Source organism: Pteropus medius, unplaced genomic scaffold (assembly GCF_902729225.1).
Source record: "Pteropus medius unplaced genomic scaffold, Ma_sr-lr_union100, whole genome shotgun sequence".
NCBI lineage: Eukaryota > Metazoa > Chordata > Mammalia > Chiroptera > Pteropodidae > Pteropus > Pteropus medius.
The window spans coordinates 38,054,879-38,070,836 of NW_024344378.1; the positions used below are offsets into that span (position 1 = coordinate 38,054,879).

Below are 15,958 nucleotides of genomic sequence, written 5' to 3' on the forward strand. Positions count from 1 at the left end.
TTGTCTTCCTTGTTGGTGCCTCCGGAGGAAAGAAGTGGGAGGCTAAAAACAGCTTCAACTTGTGCAAATTAAAAGTAACCTTCGGGCTAATGGGTTTTCAACAGCACTCCTTACTGGGCAAAAAAATTGTGCCCCATAAAATTAAATTGCCTCCTCAAAACTGACTTCTCCAATAAAATACATTAAATGCAGTAAAATTGGAATTCCTACAAAACAATTCCTCCCCTCCTGAGGTAACCTTCCCATCACTGTTAAAACTGATTCCATCTTTAACGGAGTACTCCATCTAGTTCTGGGGTCCAAAAAAGGGGTGCAGAAAACCTAAAAACTGTCAAAGAAATGGCAGGACAATTAAAGGCCAGAAAAATAAATCAGATCTTTGAGAAAACGAGAGCTGCAGTTTAGAGAAATAAATGTTTTAGCACTTTACCAAATGCTAACTTTAAAGAATGTGGAGAGTTCTTACCTAGCAGATGACTTGCTATTTTCAATTTCTTTGAAGTAGCGCTCAGAAGGAAATAATAAAAAAAATTACACATTGTAATGAGTTTCTAAGGTGGTAGTTCTTGTATTAACTCTGGCAATCCTAAAAATTGACTATATTTCCACTAATTGAGGAAGTTCTACTGTAGTCCTTTTTAAATGCTCTTGGAAGTCATCAATGAATTGCTGAATGAATACTCAGTATTAAGAACGAAACCATTTTCTTTAGGAGAGAAAATATCAAAGAAAGAACACTACAGTTGGCCAAACATATATAAAATTAGGGACAATTCATGAACACAAGTTGACAGTACAAATTGTGTGCATCATTTGAACTGTGAGACAAGTTAAAGGAAAGGCACTATTATCGTGAGGCTATATAAAGCTAGAGTTCAGTTTGGTCTGAAAGGCAATGGGAAAATATGAGGTCCATGATGCAATATTATCCTGGCAGCTGTGTACAGGAATGACTAAAGTCAGGAGAAACATAATACAAACCAATACTAACCCTAACAATATCTAACACTTATAGGTGCCAGACACTGTTCTAAACATTCTCACATATTAACACGTTATCCTCACAGTAATGCTGTGAGTCAGTTATCCCATTTTGCAGATGGGAAAACTGAAGCATTCAAATAACGTCTGATTTTTATAGCAAGTTTTCTGCATATCAACCCCCATACAGGTAAATACAAGCAAAGTACATTTCATTTTCAAAGCAGATATTATCATCCAGGGAGGACTACTCATACTAACTATATTGTTTCTAAATGTTTTTATTATGGAAAATTTCAAACACATATAAAATATAAAGAGTAGTATGACTACCCCCACCATGTACCCAATCTTGATCCATCTACTATACCTTCACTCATTTTCCGTGCCCCTCCGCTCACTATTTGGAGTAAATCCAGACATTAATTCATTACCACTAAATCTTTCAGTATGTATATTATCTATAACAGATGAAGACACTATTTTCTTTCTAAACACAATAACATCATAACACCTTAAAATTACAACAATTCCTTTAGATCAAATGTCAATCAACGGTAAAGTTTCAATAATATAACTCACTTTAATATTCACTAAGAACTTGCTATGTGTTAGCATTAGACACTTCCACATATTAGTTCATTTAAATTGCTGTTATTTAAATGGCATTTTTTCTCTTTCCGTTTTCACTCGTATTAAAAGGAACGAGTTTGTGACTACCGGACGATTCAAAGCCCTTCCGCGGACCTTCCCTGCAGGCCGCCCCCGCAGCGGCCTCACCCAGCTCGGGTTCCCGCGCGGGGTCCCAGCCCTCACGCTGGTGGGGCCCGCGCCGCGGCCCGGAAGCCGCCTGGCGCTGGGATCTGCTCCCCAGCCCTGCGGCCCCGGCCCCGCCCCGGTTGCCTAGGCGACGAAGGGCCGCTTCGCTGGGGCGAGATCATGGCGACGTCGGTGGGGACAATTCCCGGGGGGATGGCCACCCCGGCGATGACCCCAGCGGCATCCTCGCCCGAGTCGGAGGTACGTCGCCCCTTCTCGGTCCCCGCGACCCCCGGGGCCCGCGGCCGAGGACCGTCGCGAGGCGGCGCCGCACGCCCGGCAGGGTGCGCAGGCGAATTGGCTGCGGAGTGGGGAACGTGCCCAGGGCGATTAATGTTTGAAGGCCAGGGACTGGTATTTCCCTTCTTATTTTACCATTTCTCTAAACAAATAAATGAATACATGGTAGGAGGTGGGACAAAGGAGGAGCACCTGGAAATCGACCTTCCGGTTATGGCTTAGTTGCTCATTATCAACTTGTCTTCAGGAAAGTTATTTAAATTCCTTGGGCCCCAGTGGTTTCCTGTGCACAATATTTATCTTTAGGCCCCTCCCAACATCAGCTCTCAATAGTAAATGGATTTTAGGTAGCTTTAATTACTCATAAACTTAGTGTTGTGAGATTTTAATTAAGAACATATCTGCTATGCCAGATATTACCAAAAAATGTTTATATCCTCACATACCGAGTCCACCATGTTGTTCCTATTAGTTTTTTTTCTCTTCAGTTTTTTAAGGCTATAAAGGTAAATAATAATTTTATAATTAACATTGCTATGCCCAAGTCCCTTGTGCAAGATGAGTATTAGCTGCAATTTTACAAATGAAGAAACACAGCCAATAATTCAGTGCCTTGCTCAGAGATACACAGAGTCGTTCCCAGTCTAGATTCTTTCCATTACTGTATGCGGACTGCTAAGGCGTGCCGACTCTCCTATGAGCCTTTGAAATTAGCATACATTAAAAACACATTTTAATGTGATAAACTGGTTACTAAACCAGCTACTCCCTTGCGATTGCTAATATAAGTAATACAATTTCAAAAGTGGCATAGGAAATTTCCCAGTAAAATTGTATTATTTAAATATATACAATAACATAATAATGCACAATTGTCAGTGTACAGTTACATGTACTTAGCCATGTAGATAATGTCCTTTCTAAGAAGACTGATAATTTGGAATCCTAATGATTCTGTACTTTAAAAAAAAAAAGGGAAGAAAAATACCCACAATCTTTCTTTTTTTTAAGACGCAAAGAAGTGCCATGCTCCAGGGGGAAAAATTTCACTTTTTTATAATAGATAAGTCAGATGACTGAGCTGGTTAATAGACCTTAGATGGTCGCACTGTCAGTTGGCACATTTGTTACCTTCTTGGAGGAGCGAGTATTCCCTATGACAGTTCAGGATATGCTCAATCTTTTAGTAACAAACAGAAGAAATCCAATTGAAACTTGGATTCACTTAGTTGTGCTCAGTTACTAAGATAACCAGTTAATACACTGCATTGTAGGAACTCCATTTTCCATTCTAATGAGAACAGAGTTCCTTAGTTCACAGAGAGGACAGTTGATCCACTGAGCTGTGTCATTCATTATAATGACAAGGTGTGCCAGCTACCCATTTGTGTTGACTGGAGAAGGTTCAGGAGTTAGATCGAAAAGATGGCAAATGCCTCTCTCTTGGAGTCTGTTCCCAAGGCCACAGCTTTTCAGTTAAATGCTGAAGGATTCTTCTCAGATTAGATTCTTTCCAGAGTTGATCCCCCATGACCTGGTACCTTGTGTCATTTCTAATAAATATGGTATCCAAATTGACTTAGCCAGTAGACCATGTAGTCATCTGAGCCAAGCAGTAGTGAAATATTACTTTTCTTGCCAGGTCTGGTGGAAAGCATAAGCTTCCAATAGTCTCAGGTTTCCCATTTGTTGTTTGTTGCTAGTACCTAGAATAAAAACAACCAATTACCTCAATCACATAGTAGGCACTCAATAAAATATGATATCTAATTAAAATCATAGGTGGTATGACATATGCCAGGAGAGATAGTTATCATAAACTGAAATCTGTGAGATGCTGTGAACAAGCAGACATGAAATGCAAGTCCAGGAAAATATTTTTCCTGTGACATTGCATAAATTCTTCTTGCCAACTTTTGAATTCAACATTCCAAATTCTTTAACATTGGAGTAAATGCCTTCCTCTAAAAGGTAAGACTACACTTTTAGCAGATATCTGTATAAATGCATAAAAACAGAAAAGTGACATAAATCTCAAAATATTTGCTTTATATTGATGTGTAAGTGAAAGTTTACAAGTGAATTTGTAAATGAGTTTATAAATGAATACTTAGAATTTAATCATCAATCTTTTATCACTAGTTTGCTCATAAACTGACTTAATGTCTTCAAAAATACTATTTAGGAAATATAATCATTTAGGTAGTATATTTAGTATATTAAGTATTTAATATTTAGTATATTAAAAGGACTGTACTTCAACTTAAGTCAGAGACTTTAAGGAAAATGTAAATGATTATTTCCCACCCAATTGCTTTTTCTGAATAATGTCCCTTAGTATTACTGTATCTCCTAATAGATGACATTTACTCAGTGCATTCGAGGCTTTATCAGCACAGGAGGACACTTAACTAATATTGAATGGAAAGATGAATGTCATTTGTCTTAGAGATCCTCAACATGTCCAGGAAGAGGTCATTGACAATTCTCTGTACATTGGGTGGTCCCTACAGACCTTGAAAACAGCCCCATTCCATTATTGGCAAATTAGTGAGAAACACTTGGGGCTCATCTTGAGCAGCAAAATGATCAGGTTTCTGTAATTTCAGTATCACTCAAGAGATATTTATTGAAGCCATTCATAGCACATAGTGTAGATCAACTTGTGCAGGGACATGGGGAGGACACCAAAATATCGCTTAAAATATAGATAAGAAAACAGTACTAACGTACCTAAATATACAGTATATATAGTAGCATTATATACCACAGTAGCATTATTTATCAGACACTGAGAACCTCTGAGAATACTGGGTATAGGCGTGGAGATATTAACAAACATTTGGGCTTGTCTGTCTTCTTACTATTGGTCTTTGGGTTTCCTTATTTTAAAAGCTCTGCGGCTTCTCCTCCCTCCAGCCTCACTTTCAGATTGCACAAATAGTCTTCAACTTTTTTCTAATATTTAAAGTTTTAATGTACTATTAGGTTTTAACACAGCTAAAAATCTGTGTTTGACAGATGTATCTTATATACTTAAAATGAGTATCTAATTTTGTTTTCTTCTAGACATGAACCATCAATTTGGTCAGCTTCATTTACTAAATAAACGATCCTCTGTATTCTTATAGAGAATAGGCTTACTGCCACTGTTACATTGTATGTATGCATGAATGGGCACCAGAATGGACAAAATAGTGGAACAGAATAGCAAATCCAAATGTACACACACACACACATAAATAAACTTGTATGAACGCATCTTTATATATTTTTGTATCAAAAATATATATACATTTGTACAGTTTTGGATTCTTTATTCTTTTCCACTGACCAGATTTTCTATTCTGTGTCGGTGTCATACCATTTTATATTTAGCTTTACTGTCTAATTTGGAAAAGTCCCTCTCGCTGTTTTTTTTCCAGTATGTATATATGCTTCCATAAGAACTTACAAAAATTGTTATGTAGAGTTCCAGAATAATACAATTCAGATTTGAGATTATCATTGCATTACATTTGTAATGTGGGAGGTGATTAATTTTTTGAATTTGAAGGTTTTCAATAAACCTTTTTTTTATCAAATCTTGTTATTAAACTTTTGATAATTTATAATTTCTTTAGGTCCTATACCTTTCTTATTATATTTATAACCAAATATAGTTTAATCAAGTTTTTACCATTTCAATTCTAATTAATTTCTAATATAGAAAAAAGTAAGTGGCCTTTATATATTTATGTTATATCTAACCATCTTATCGAATTTCTTATTAGCTAAAACCATATTAATCCAATGTCAGGTTTCTTAGGTATGCAACCATGTGATCTTCAAGTAAAGATTTTTTTTAATTTCCTCATTTCTAATACTTAAGCCACATATTTAGTTTTCTTATTTTATTAGTTAGAACCTCTGTAGTGTGTTGAACTAAAATTACATAACTAGCCAAAATCCCTTTATAGTTCCTGGTTTTTATGAGAATGACTTATTTCACCATTCAATATGATATTTCAGCAAATAATTTTTTCACGTTTAGCTATTCTTTTTCTATTCATAATTTAGTGAGAGTTTTGCCACTGAATTCTAGCAATGCCTGCTTATTTATTTATATAATCATATCATTTGTATCATTTAGTTTGGTAGAGTTGTTCATGGTGATCCAACCTTGCATTTCTGAAATTAATATAATTTGGTTACAATGATAGCTTATTATCCTTTTAGTAGACTGCTGGATTCAATTTTGTAAGATAGTATTTTAATTAGAATTTTTGCATCTGAATTCATTAATGGTTTTGGTTTATAATTTTCTTTTTGTGCTAATTCAGATTTTTGTGTAAATACTATATTGACTTCTTAAAAGTGAATAATCTACAATTTGTAGTTATTAGACTTAGAATTCTTGTGTTCTTGTTTGTTAGAACTTCATGTGTAAAACTATTGGGCATGGTGACTTTTAAAACAGACTTCCAGTTTAATTCATGTTTGGTCGGTTCCATTTTTTTCTCTTACCCCTTGTCAAATTTGATAACATTTTTTTCTCTTATCCCTTGTCAAATTTGATAACTTACATAGTCCTGGGAAATCACCCATTTTCTTTTAATTTTTAAATGTAATTCCATTTAATGCAACATTTATTTTTTCTTTATTCTTTAATCACATTTGCCAAAGATTTGTCTATTTAATTCATTCTTTTAAAGAACTAGCTCTTGCTTTTACTTATCCTTCTTTCAACTATTTTTTTTTCCTTCTTTTTCTTAAATTGGCTCTTTAGCATGGCCAGGACTATAGTGAGGCGAGTGAGGTACTCTCCTAGGGCAAAATTTTAAGGGATGCCAAAAAATTCAATAATCAAGTTAAACTCTATTTTAATGTAATATTTTTTAAAATCAAAGTTAATGTAAAAAAAATCCATAATGGATCAAAGTTTTAAATAAAGCATTAGTATTACTGATTTTTTTTTTCCCTTAGCCTCAAGCTCCAACATGGTTCAACACAGTGTTGCTTCTTAGTTCATTTATTTTCAGGCTTGAACAAAGCCTATCAAAGTGTGGAAATTATAGATCACTCTGTTCTCTATGACTGTGAAACTCCTCTTTAGTCATCTTTAGTGAAATGTATCCTTCTTTTAATGAACATGTATTAAGACTCTTTAAGACACTACCAGTGATGGATGCCCCCAGAGAGCTTAAATTCTAGAAGAAAGACACATATACACTGTGGAAGGTTTAGGTGACATTAGATTTAAAAAATCAGAAGAAAGCGATCTGGCAAATAATATGAGGCTTGCAATTTCATTGCTTCTGGAATAACTGCTAAAATCCACCAGGTGGTGGAGTAAAATGAGTTACAGTGCAGTTTAGCTAACATTTTCCTGGTCAGAGATGTAATTTTACACAGAAAGCCGGTTACAGATCCACATTTTTATTAGCCTATTCATAATTTTCTACTGTATCTTTAACTTGTACAAATCAGAATGTGTTGAACGATTAAAGATTTTAACCACCTTATATCCTTTCTAGTGCAAGGTAGTGTATAAACAAACAAAAAAGAGCTCTAGTTTAAACTAGGTTCAGGAATTCAATTTAAAACAAAGAAAACAAAAAACCAGAGGCAACCTTTCCATAAGATGATTATCTTAAGCTATCAAGTTTTAGTAAAAATGATGCACTAATATTAGGCATCTTAGCTAGAATTGTTATTGTACAAAAGATTAAGATTATTATAGTCTCTTTCATGTAGTTCCTGTGTGACCTATTTTTTCCTATCCAGAAAAATTTTAAATCTAATAAAATTGATCTGAATGCCTGTATAATGTGCCTTTCATGTATATCTTTATTCATTATTAACAATGATAGCAATCTTGTGCATATTAAAACATATCAAAATGATTTTTTAACATGGATCCAAATTTAGGTTCAAATGACTTTGCTGTAAGTCACAAAATTAATCAGTAGTCAAACCTCACGAGATTTCCAGCTCCAAGTCCTGTTTTTCATCATGCTGCATCACACAACAGTGTCATCATATGATGGAGATGAATTCAGACAGTCTATTAACAATCTATGTTGACATAAGTAGGATCTGCAGAATTCTAAAAATAAGTAAAAAGATTGAGAGTCTGTCCCTAGGGAATTTACAATCTGTACTGAGATTGACAGTACAGGAATAATTATACCTTACTACTACTAATAAAACATATACATAGATATATAATATGTGTATGTACATATACATACATATATATATCCAACAAACATTTAAACAAACATATAGCCATATATATAATGGACTAAAGTGCTGTCTTATCTAAAAACTGAGTGCATTTAATTAGATTACAAGTATCTGAGTGCCTACTAGGTTCAAGGTATTGTATATTAAGTACTAAGGTATTTTCGTCTTATTGAGATTATTATCTAATAGAATGACCTAGTTTAGGTTAATTTACTAACCCTAGTTTGCAAAAAAATAGCTAATGAAGTAGCATATTTTATTTCTAAATGAGATTTTTAAAAATAAAAATATAATATTGAATACAAACATTAAGCTTATTGTCATTACCAATAAGTGTTAGCTTTGGGATTTTTCTAGTCTGGAAAAAGAATAAAGAAAATTTGAGATATAATCTTATTTATAGCAAAGCATTTCTTTGCTTTTATTTATTGGAGGCCATTCACATGGAAAGATACATAACTATTTGTTGAATTGAAAACATTCGCCCTGTTGCTCCCCAAATTACTCACAATCCTTTATTTTTGCGGAGCTGCCACTGTTACCTCTGTTTCTTTCTCCTTTCTCATCCCCATTTACAGCTCTTTCTTCCTGCTCTGACTTTGGCCAGTTTCACACTTGTAGTGACTCCTAAACTAGCATCTTTAAATTGGATCTTTCCAAGTCTAGCATTTCTAATTAGCCTCTAAACATTTCTTCCTTGATAGATATATTCCATCATTAACTCAACCGTTGAAACTAAACTCGTCATCTCTTCTTAAAACTAGCATTATCTTCCAAAGCTCCTATTTCTATTTTGTGTAACAAGAGTACCATGTATGGTTTTGCAGATTGTACTCTGAACAAAAGAACTCGGCTGAGGCTTGAGCAAGAGCTGAAAATATACTCTATTCACAAGTGGTGCACTTGGGCACAGGGCACAAAAATCAGCCCTAAGACTTTTAGCACTTCTGCACCTAGAGAGGATGCCTTTGTCTAGTTCACACAAGGATGGTATGTGTGCTCTTGGAGGCCTGGATATCACCAGCCACCCTTTTCTTCTAGTTACCTAGTCTCTTTTAGTCTCCCATATATAATATGTTGCATTGACCCCTTTTCACTGCTGAGAACCTGTTGCGGCCTAGTGTCTCATTCCTGAACTGTTTTTACAGCCTTTTTATTTAACTCTTCCTCTGTGTCCTTTCTCTGCTGCTGTCTTTCCTTCACCCTCCTACAGATTACCCTTCCTTCAGGTTCCTTATTGCCTGTATTATTAAGAACAAACTCTTCAGCTTGTCATTCTTCAACCAGCTAGTATCTAAAATATTTATGGTTCCTCACACAATATCTTGCATCTTGTAATCATTCAATAAATATTTATCAAATTATTTAAGATCTCCTGCAGTGTTTTTCATTGATGACTTCTCCCACTAGTCCTCCACTTGTGCCTTAATAAGCACCACTGTGATACTTGATATTTATAAAACTTGTACCTAGCTGCATCTTGGTATTGCTGATTCATTCACCTTTGGCATTATCCATGCCCAGTCTCACAAAAGTTCATTCCTTGTCCTGTCCTCGTCCCTTCTTTTAGACTGAATGCCATATTTTTTTTTATGGCTCACCATTTTATTTTCCTGTTTTAAAGTCATCCTTGGTTTGTGCCTCCCACTAGATGTTAAGCTTCTTGAGGCTAGGAAGTCTTTCTTACATGTCTTTGCCTCCTTTTGAGCCCCGGATTTAATGAGGAACATGTATGTACCTACTCAAAAACATTTTTAATTGAAAACCATCACCCAGTTTTAAATACGCAAAAGACAGATTGACTAGCCATTTGACTTTTCAGAAGAAAGGTATTGTTTTTCAATTTTTTTTTCCTATTGGCAACTAGACTATAGTATAAACAGATTTTGATATCATTGGGATTAATATGTAAAACCTGTGATTGAAATAACTCATTCTACTTTTTTTTTTCCTTTGGTAGAGAGATGCTGAATTCCAGGAACATGAAAAGATTCTGTCTCCAGAGTTTCTTTCAGTTGCCCAAATCATTGAAATGCTAAGAGAGGACATAGATGGAGTTCAAAAGTAAGACTTTCAATATTGCAGCCAAGTATAGAACAGTTTTAGTTCTGCATCTATCTATAAATGACCATGATATATTATTATACATTTTAAACTTTTTTCCTAAATATTATGTTGTATATACACACACGCAGACTCTCTCTCTCTCTCTCTCTCTCTCTCAATCTCTCTCTCTCTCTCTCTCTCTCAAAACTCTAGAACATAAAAATTCTCAAACAACTGACTTTTTGCACTTGTCAGTAGTCTTCTTTATGGGAAAAATGCATTTAAAACCAACTTGTTAAGTAGGGATTTATTGTTAAAAGCAGCCTTTTGCTTTTCTCTTTCATTCATAGAACTGTCAATATGCACAAGAACCTTTAGGTCTTCTCATCATGAAAAGAGTTAAGTTGTATTTTCTGTAATATTAATAGTCAATACATTTTATTATTTTGGAAATACAGAATATTAGCCACCCACCTATGATTTTTATTGGATAGGAAGCTATACTAAGTACTCTGATTTCATACATTTTGCTTAAAAATGTGAGTATAACTGAAATTATAGGCAATAATTCTAATATATGTACATCTCATTCATAAGACCATTGATTTCTATAACAGATCATTTACTTAGAACTCTAGTCAGATATATTCAACATGCAAATTTCTAACGGGTGTTTCTAGTAATCACTCATTTTAAAAATCATCTCACTCTAATAATGGAAGCCTGATTGGCTATAATGTGTAGAGAGTGGAGATGATGTGATGTTCTGGATTGTAATGTCCCAGTGTAAGATTTCTGCAGGCCAGTTCTCCAGGTGTTAACAGGGTATTGTGAACTGTAATGGACAAATAGAAAATGACTCTGTCAGTGGTTATCATTTGCAGATCTCACAAATATTAGGGAATAGAGGTGATTTACTACTGTGAAGGAAATATGACAGATGTACTGGCTGGAAGAGAAATCCAAGAAGGGAAGGCATATTAAGAGCAGGTGAATGACACTGACAGGCCTTTTCCCAGGATGCTCTTTGCCCCCAGTGCCTGCAAATCCTGCTAGAAATCCTGATTTGGCTGGACTGCTGACTATCTGCATTTTAAAGTATTAGTCAATAAAATATTGCATTAATTTTTAAACAAGTATTTCATGGTGATTTTACCATTTTTGTAGACATGAATGCTCATTAGGAATTATGGCTTTTAGCGTCAGAATTGATTAGTAAAATGCATATATTTTATTTGTATCATCCATTATTTATGCTTTAAGTAAAATATTATTTTCCATTAGTAGATAATCTCAAATGATGTTGGTCATTGAAGTGAAAAAATAGGTGTTTAATACTAGGCAAAATAATATGATGCAAATGATAGATATTTAATATAGTTTACAACTTATTTTTATTAAACATTAAAGAAAAGATGTTATATTAAGTTCAATTAATATTAAATAGAAGGTATTGCAAACAAGTGATTTTTAGACTTATTTCTTACCACATCTTAACTTGTGCTATGTATCATACCTTCTGTGACAATTTTTTAATTTTTTTTCAGTTATTGGTTCTCTTTGTTGTTAAATACCTACATTCAGAAATTATTTTTAATCTTTAAGAGGTAAGGTCTAGGACAAAGGAAATGATACACAGGGTGATCCAGAAGTTAGCAGTATGGAAACAACCAGATTCAACATAGTTTGACCTTTTAGACTGTCTTATTAGAATTCACCTTAATTTATCTGAAATTTTAAGACACTGATTTTGGATAAATGACACCAGTGGTAAGTGAGGAGCCATGTCTTTGGAAAGTAATTTTCTTGAGGTTTTTTAAATATGATTTTTGTAACAGTAATCCTGAAATATTTACAGCCATTCACTTTTCACTTAAAATAATGTTATTACAAATGAATTATGTACCTTTCAACATAACAGAAATATGATTTAGGTGTCCTGTCACTAGATGACAGAAGTATACCAAAATCATATAGTCTGCAAAGCTATAAACCTATTTAAATAAATTATAAGAATCAGCACATTTTCCTACCTTTTAAATAAAAAATTTAAAGCATCCAACAAAAAATTAAAGTATCATTAAAACATTTGTGGTGTACATGTCAAGTAAAGTTAAATGTCTGCGTACATTTCTCATGGTCTCTTAAGTACTATCCTGTTTTAATGTAACCCTGATTTTATTTATGGATCCACCCAAATCTTTTTTGAAAAGAGGATAGGGACTAAACTGAAAATAACTACTTAAACACAGAAATAACACTAAGAGATCTTTTAATAACCTTTCTATAACTGGGCCTCCATCAGCTGTTCAGTTCTTGCCTTAAGGCTTATTTCTGCATGTCATCATATTTGAAAAAATGAAATTCACTCCAATTACAAGAGCACGCAAGAATAATGTAATATTTTTACTAAAATTCTTGGTGAGATAGTTACATCAGATATCTCTGCAGCAAAACTTCCTAAGTCACTATTAAGCATCTTTCTCTTTTCCTTCATTTTCTCATATGACAACTGTGACCATCTCTCCTCTCTCCCTTGTTCTATCTCCTCTTATCCCTGGAGGAAAACCTTACAAATTTGCCAGTTAGGCATGGAAACTGCATTCAAACCACAGCAGCATCTTGCTAAAATCCCTGCCTGCCTAATCTCCTTTGAGGTGAAATGACTGAGCAAAGAATAGAAATGGTAAATATTTAGCTCTGCAGTTCAAGCCGAAGGTTAAGATTCACATGGTACCTAGGGGAAGAGGTGGAGGCGATATTGGGGAGAGCAAAGGTGGAGGGATATCAGAGAAATTTCACCAAAATATCCTCTGGCAAGTAGCTGCCTTCATTCACATACAATCAAACATTGAAAAAAATAAAAGTAAAAGTAAAGAATACAAAACTATTCAGGTAAAATACTTAATTTTTTAAGAATAGCATGGAGATGGCAGAGGACGAGTACACTTAGAAGGAAGACTGACTGCTGGAAACAGAAAAAAATGTTAGGTAAAAGCCAATGATTAAAGAGGGCATTGATTCCATAAAACAAGAGATTAAAGAAAAAATGATAAAATACGTAAATAAAAACCTTTTAGAACTAACGTAAGAAATTAAAGAATAAAACCCATCTTGCTGAGAATTAAGCCAGTGATGTGGAAAACGAATTTAAGGAAACTTAGACAAACTGCAGATTATAGCAAGTAGAAGATGTTTGAATATACATACAATATAGCGCATCAGAAAAAAAATAAACTTCATAAAATAAAAGCTTTGATTTTAATATTTTAATTAAAAAAACTTTATGCATGATCTTATCTCTGACATAAGGAAAGTGATCTAGAGAGGAAAATAATCAGGCAGGTCTTAAACTTTTCCTTAGCAACTTTAGGCAGCAACAGTCAGTGGAGTGACAAGTAACCGAATTTAAGGAGTCAAAAGGATGCGATTCCAGAATAAAATACTAACTTGTGTTGTTGCTTTAGTTAATCCAACTGGATTTTACTTTAATGCATTGGGTAGCATTTTATTTTCTATATGGACAGCCAGTTCTCCCAGCCCCATTTTTGAAGAGTTCATACTTTTCTCACAATGATTTGAAATCCATTCTGTCATAATCCAGCTTCCCATATATATTGGGTCTGTTTCTGGGCTTCCTAACTATTCCATTGACCTATTTATTGATTCCATTAAAATACTACAAGTTTTCATTAATGTAGAAGTTTTCTTATTGACTTTCACTTAAGACTAAATGATATTGTACATTAAACATGGAAAAATAAATATTGCTGACTGATAGCCAATGCAAATTGAAGATGCATGGCTAGTAAGGTAACCTCCCCTCCCCCAGAATGTCTGCCTGTTCATATCTGCATCCACCACTTGAGTTATGTGCTTGACAAAATATATCACTTAGGATGCTTTTAGTTACATGTAACAAAAAAGCTGATCATATTGACTTAAAAATAAAGTCACATACAGACACAAATACATGTATATGTAAAATATCAAATAACAGGGCATTCAGAAATAGACTGACTCCAGGGTTGGTTAACTCAAGGCTTCAATAATATCATCAAAAAATGAGGCATAATTTTAGAACTGATTTTTCTTACGATTATAAGATGGCTACCAATAGCAATCAAACCTACTTATTTACTCTTTTATTATATTTTTGTTCCACAGAAGAAAATGAACCTTACCCTTAGTTATAAATTAATTAGAATAATTTAAGAATGTGCCCACCATAAACAGTAGTTATTGTAGAGAATACCATATATGGCATGGCATTATATGGCATGGTGGGAAGGGGGCTGAGACTACCATGGCTGGCTTAAAAGAATCTGAACTCACTCTAGCGTTTGAAGTCTACACTTATCCCACTGTAGATGAAGTGGATGTTAGAGAGTTAGTTTAACACAATATATGCTTTATTTGTTCCTAGACTTGTTTAATCCTGCTGTATTTATTATTCTGATCATATAATTTATATCAGTATTATGATTAATAAAGCTTTCCTTTTTTGCAAATGTCAGTATAAAGTTGTTACACACACATGCCCTCAGAAATCACATGACAAGGAAATACCAATTCCATCTCCAAATAAGGAGAACGCTGAAAGCCCAAACCACAAAATGTGAGGATGAATGCCAGAAGCCTAATAGACCAAGCAGAAGTGCAGGAGAAAGTACTAGGATATACATATTTGAAGATCTTAGAATGAGGTAAAAATATACTTATTTTCCTAAATGAGGAGAAAACCCTGAAATGCCACTCCAACAACCCTTGTTTGCAATAGCAGGGCCAGGATGTACACGTGTGAAGCAGATACTTCCCATATTTACCAGAAATAGATTGTTTATGTCATAGTACAGTGAACCTATCCTACTTTTTTCTTTTTACTCACTAATTGAAAAAAGCGAAAACTAGAATCATTAACACAAGCTTATTTCACATAGAAAATAACTTGTAACATGGCCAGGTCTGAGTACTAAATAAGGAATATAGATACAAAGACATTACAAGAAAAGAAAATTGAAGAATAGGAAAAAGAATTTATAGGTGAAGAAAATACACCAGAAAAAGTATAGCCATGAGCAGATAAAATATATAATCAGATATTTATTATGAATTTTAAGAACTTATGAAGCAGTGATCACAAGAGCATAAAACAGGCATAAAAACTCAAGGAAGAGAGAATAAGAAATAAAAGATGATGTAAAATGTAGAAAAGAAAAAACCTTGCAGAGCTAAAATTTATAAACAGCTGAAGGGAGAATTAACACTGCTGAAAACACTATGGGACATAGAAGACAGTAATGAGAAAAATATATAAAATGAAAAGGAAATCAATTTGAAGGAATTTTGAACGTTAAAAATTACAGCTATAGAAAAAATAGTAAAATACACATAATTGAATTCTTTAAAAAAATATATTTAACAATCTATTTCCAGAACATTGTCAGGAAGAAGAGACTTAATTGTGTAAAAAACATCAAATTTCAGAGAAAAAAATACTAGTAAAGTTAATATACTTCAAAGATGGAAGAAGACCAGAAGGAGGAGAATTAGAAAAGAATAAAGAGGAAGTGGAGGAAGAAGACCAAAAAGAGTTTGCTTGCTTGCTTCCTTCCTCCTTCCTTCCTTCTTCCTTCCTTCCTTC

The 15,958-nt window shown here is 34.0% G+C and overlaps 1 protein-coding gene across 2 annotated transcripts in view; it reads left to right on the forward strand.

Annotated features, from left to right (window-relative positions):
- The first annotated feature begins 1,862 nt into the window (after positions 1-1,862).
- Positions 1,863-15,958, forward strand: part of CABCOCO1 (ciliary associated calcium binding coiled-coil 1) — a 103,022-nt gene continuing 88,926 nt past the window's right edge. Inside the window, exons 1-2 of one of the 2 annotated variants that reach the window (XM_039871900.1) lie at positions 1,863-2,001; positions 10,229-10,332. In XM_039871900.1, coding sequence (XP_039727834.1) covers positions 1,921-2,001; positions 10,229-10,332 — 185 coding nt within the window. In that variant the 5' untranslated portion in view covers positions 1,863-1,920. The remainder of the gene's footprint in view (positions 2,002-10,228; positions 10,333-15,958) is intronic. The other variant, XM_039871902.1, reaches the window with a different exon arrangement.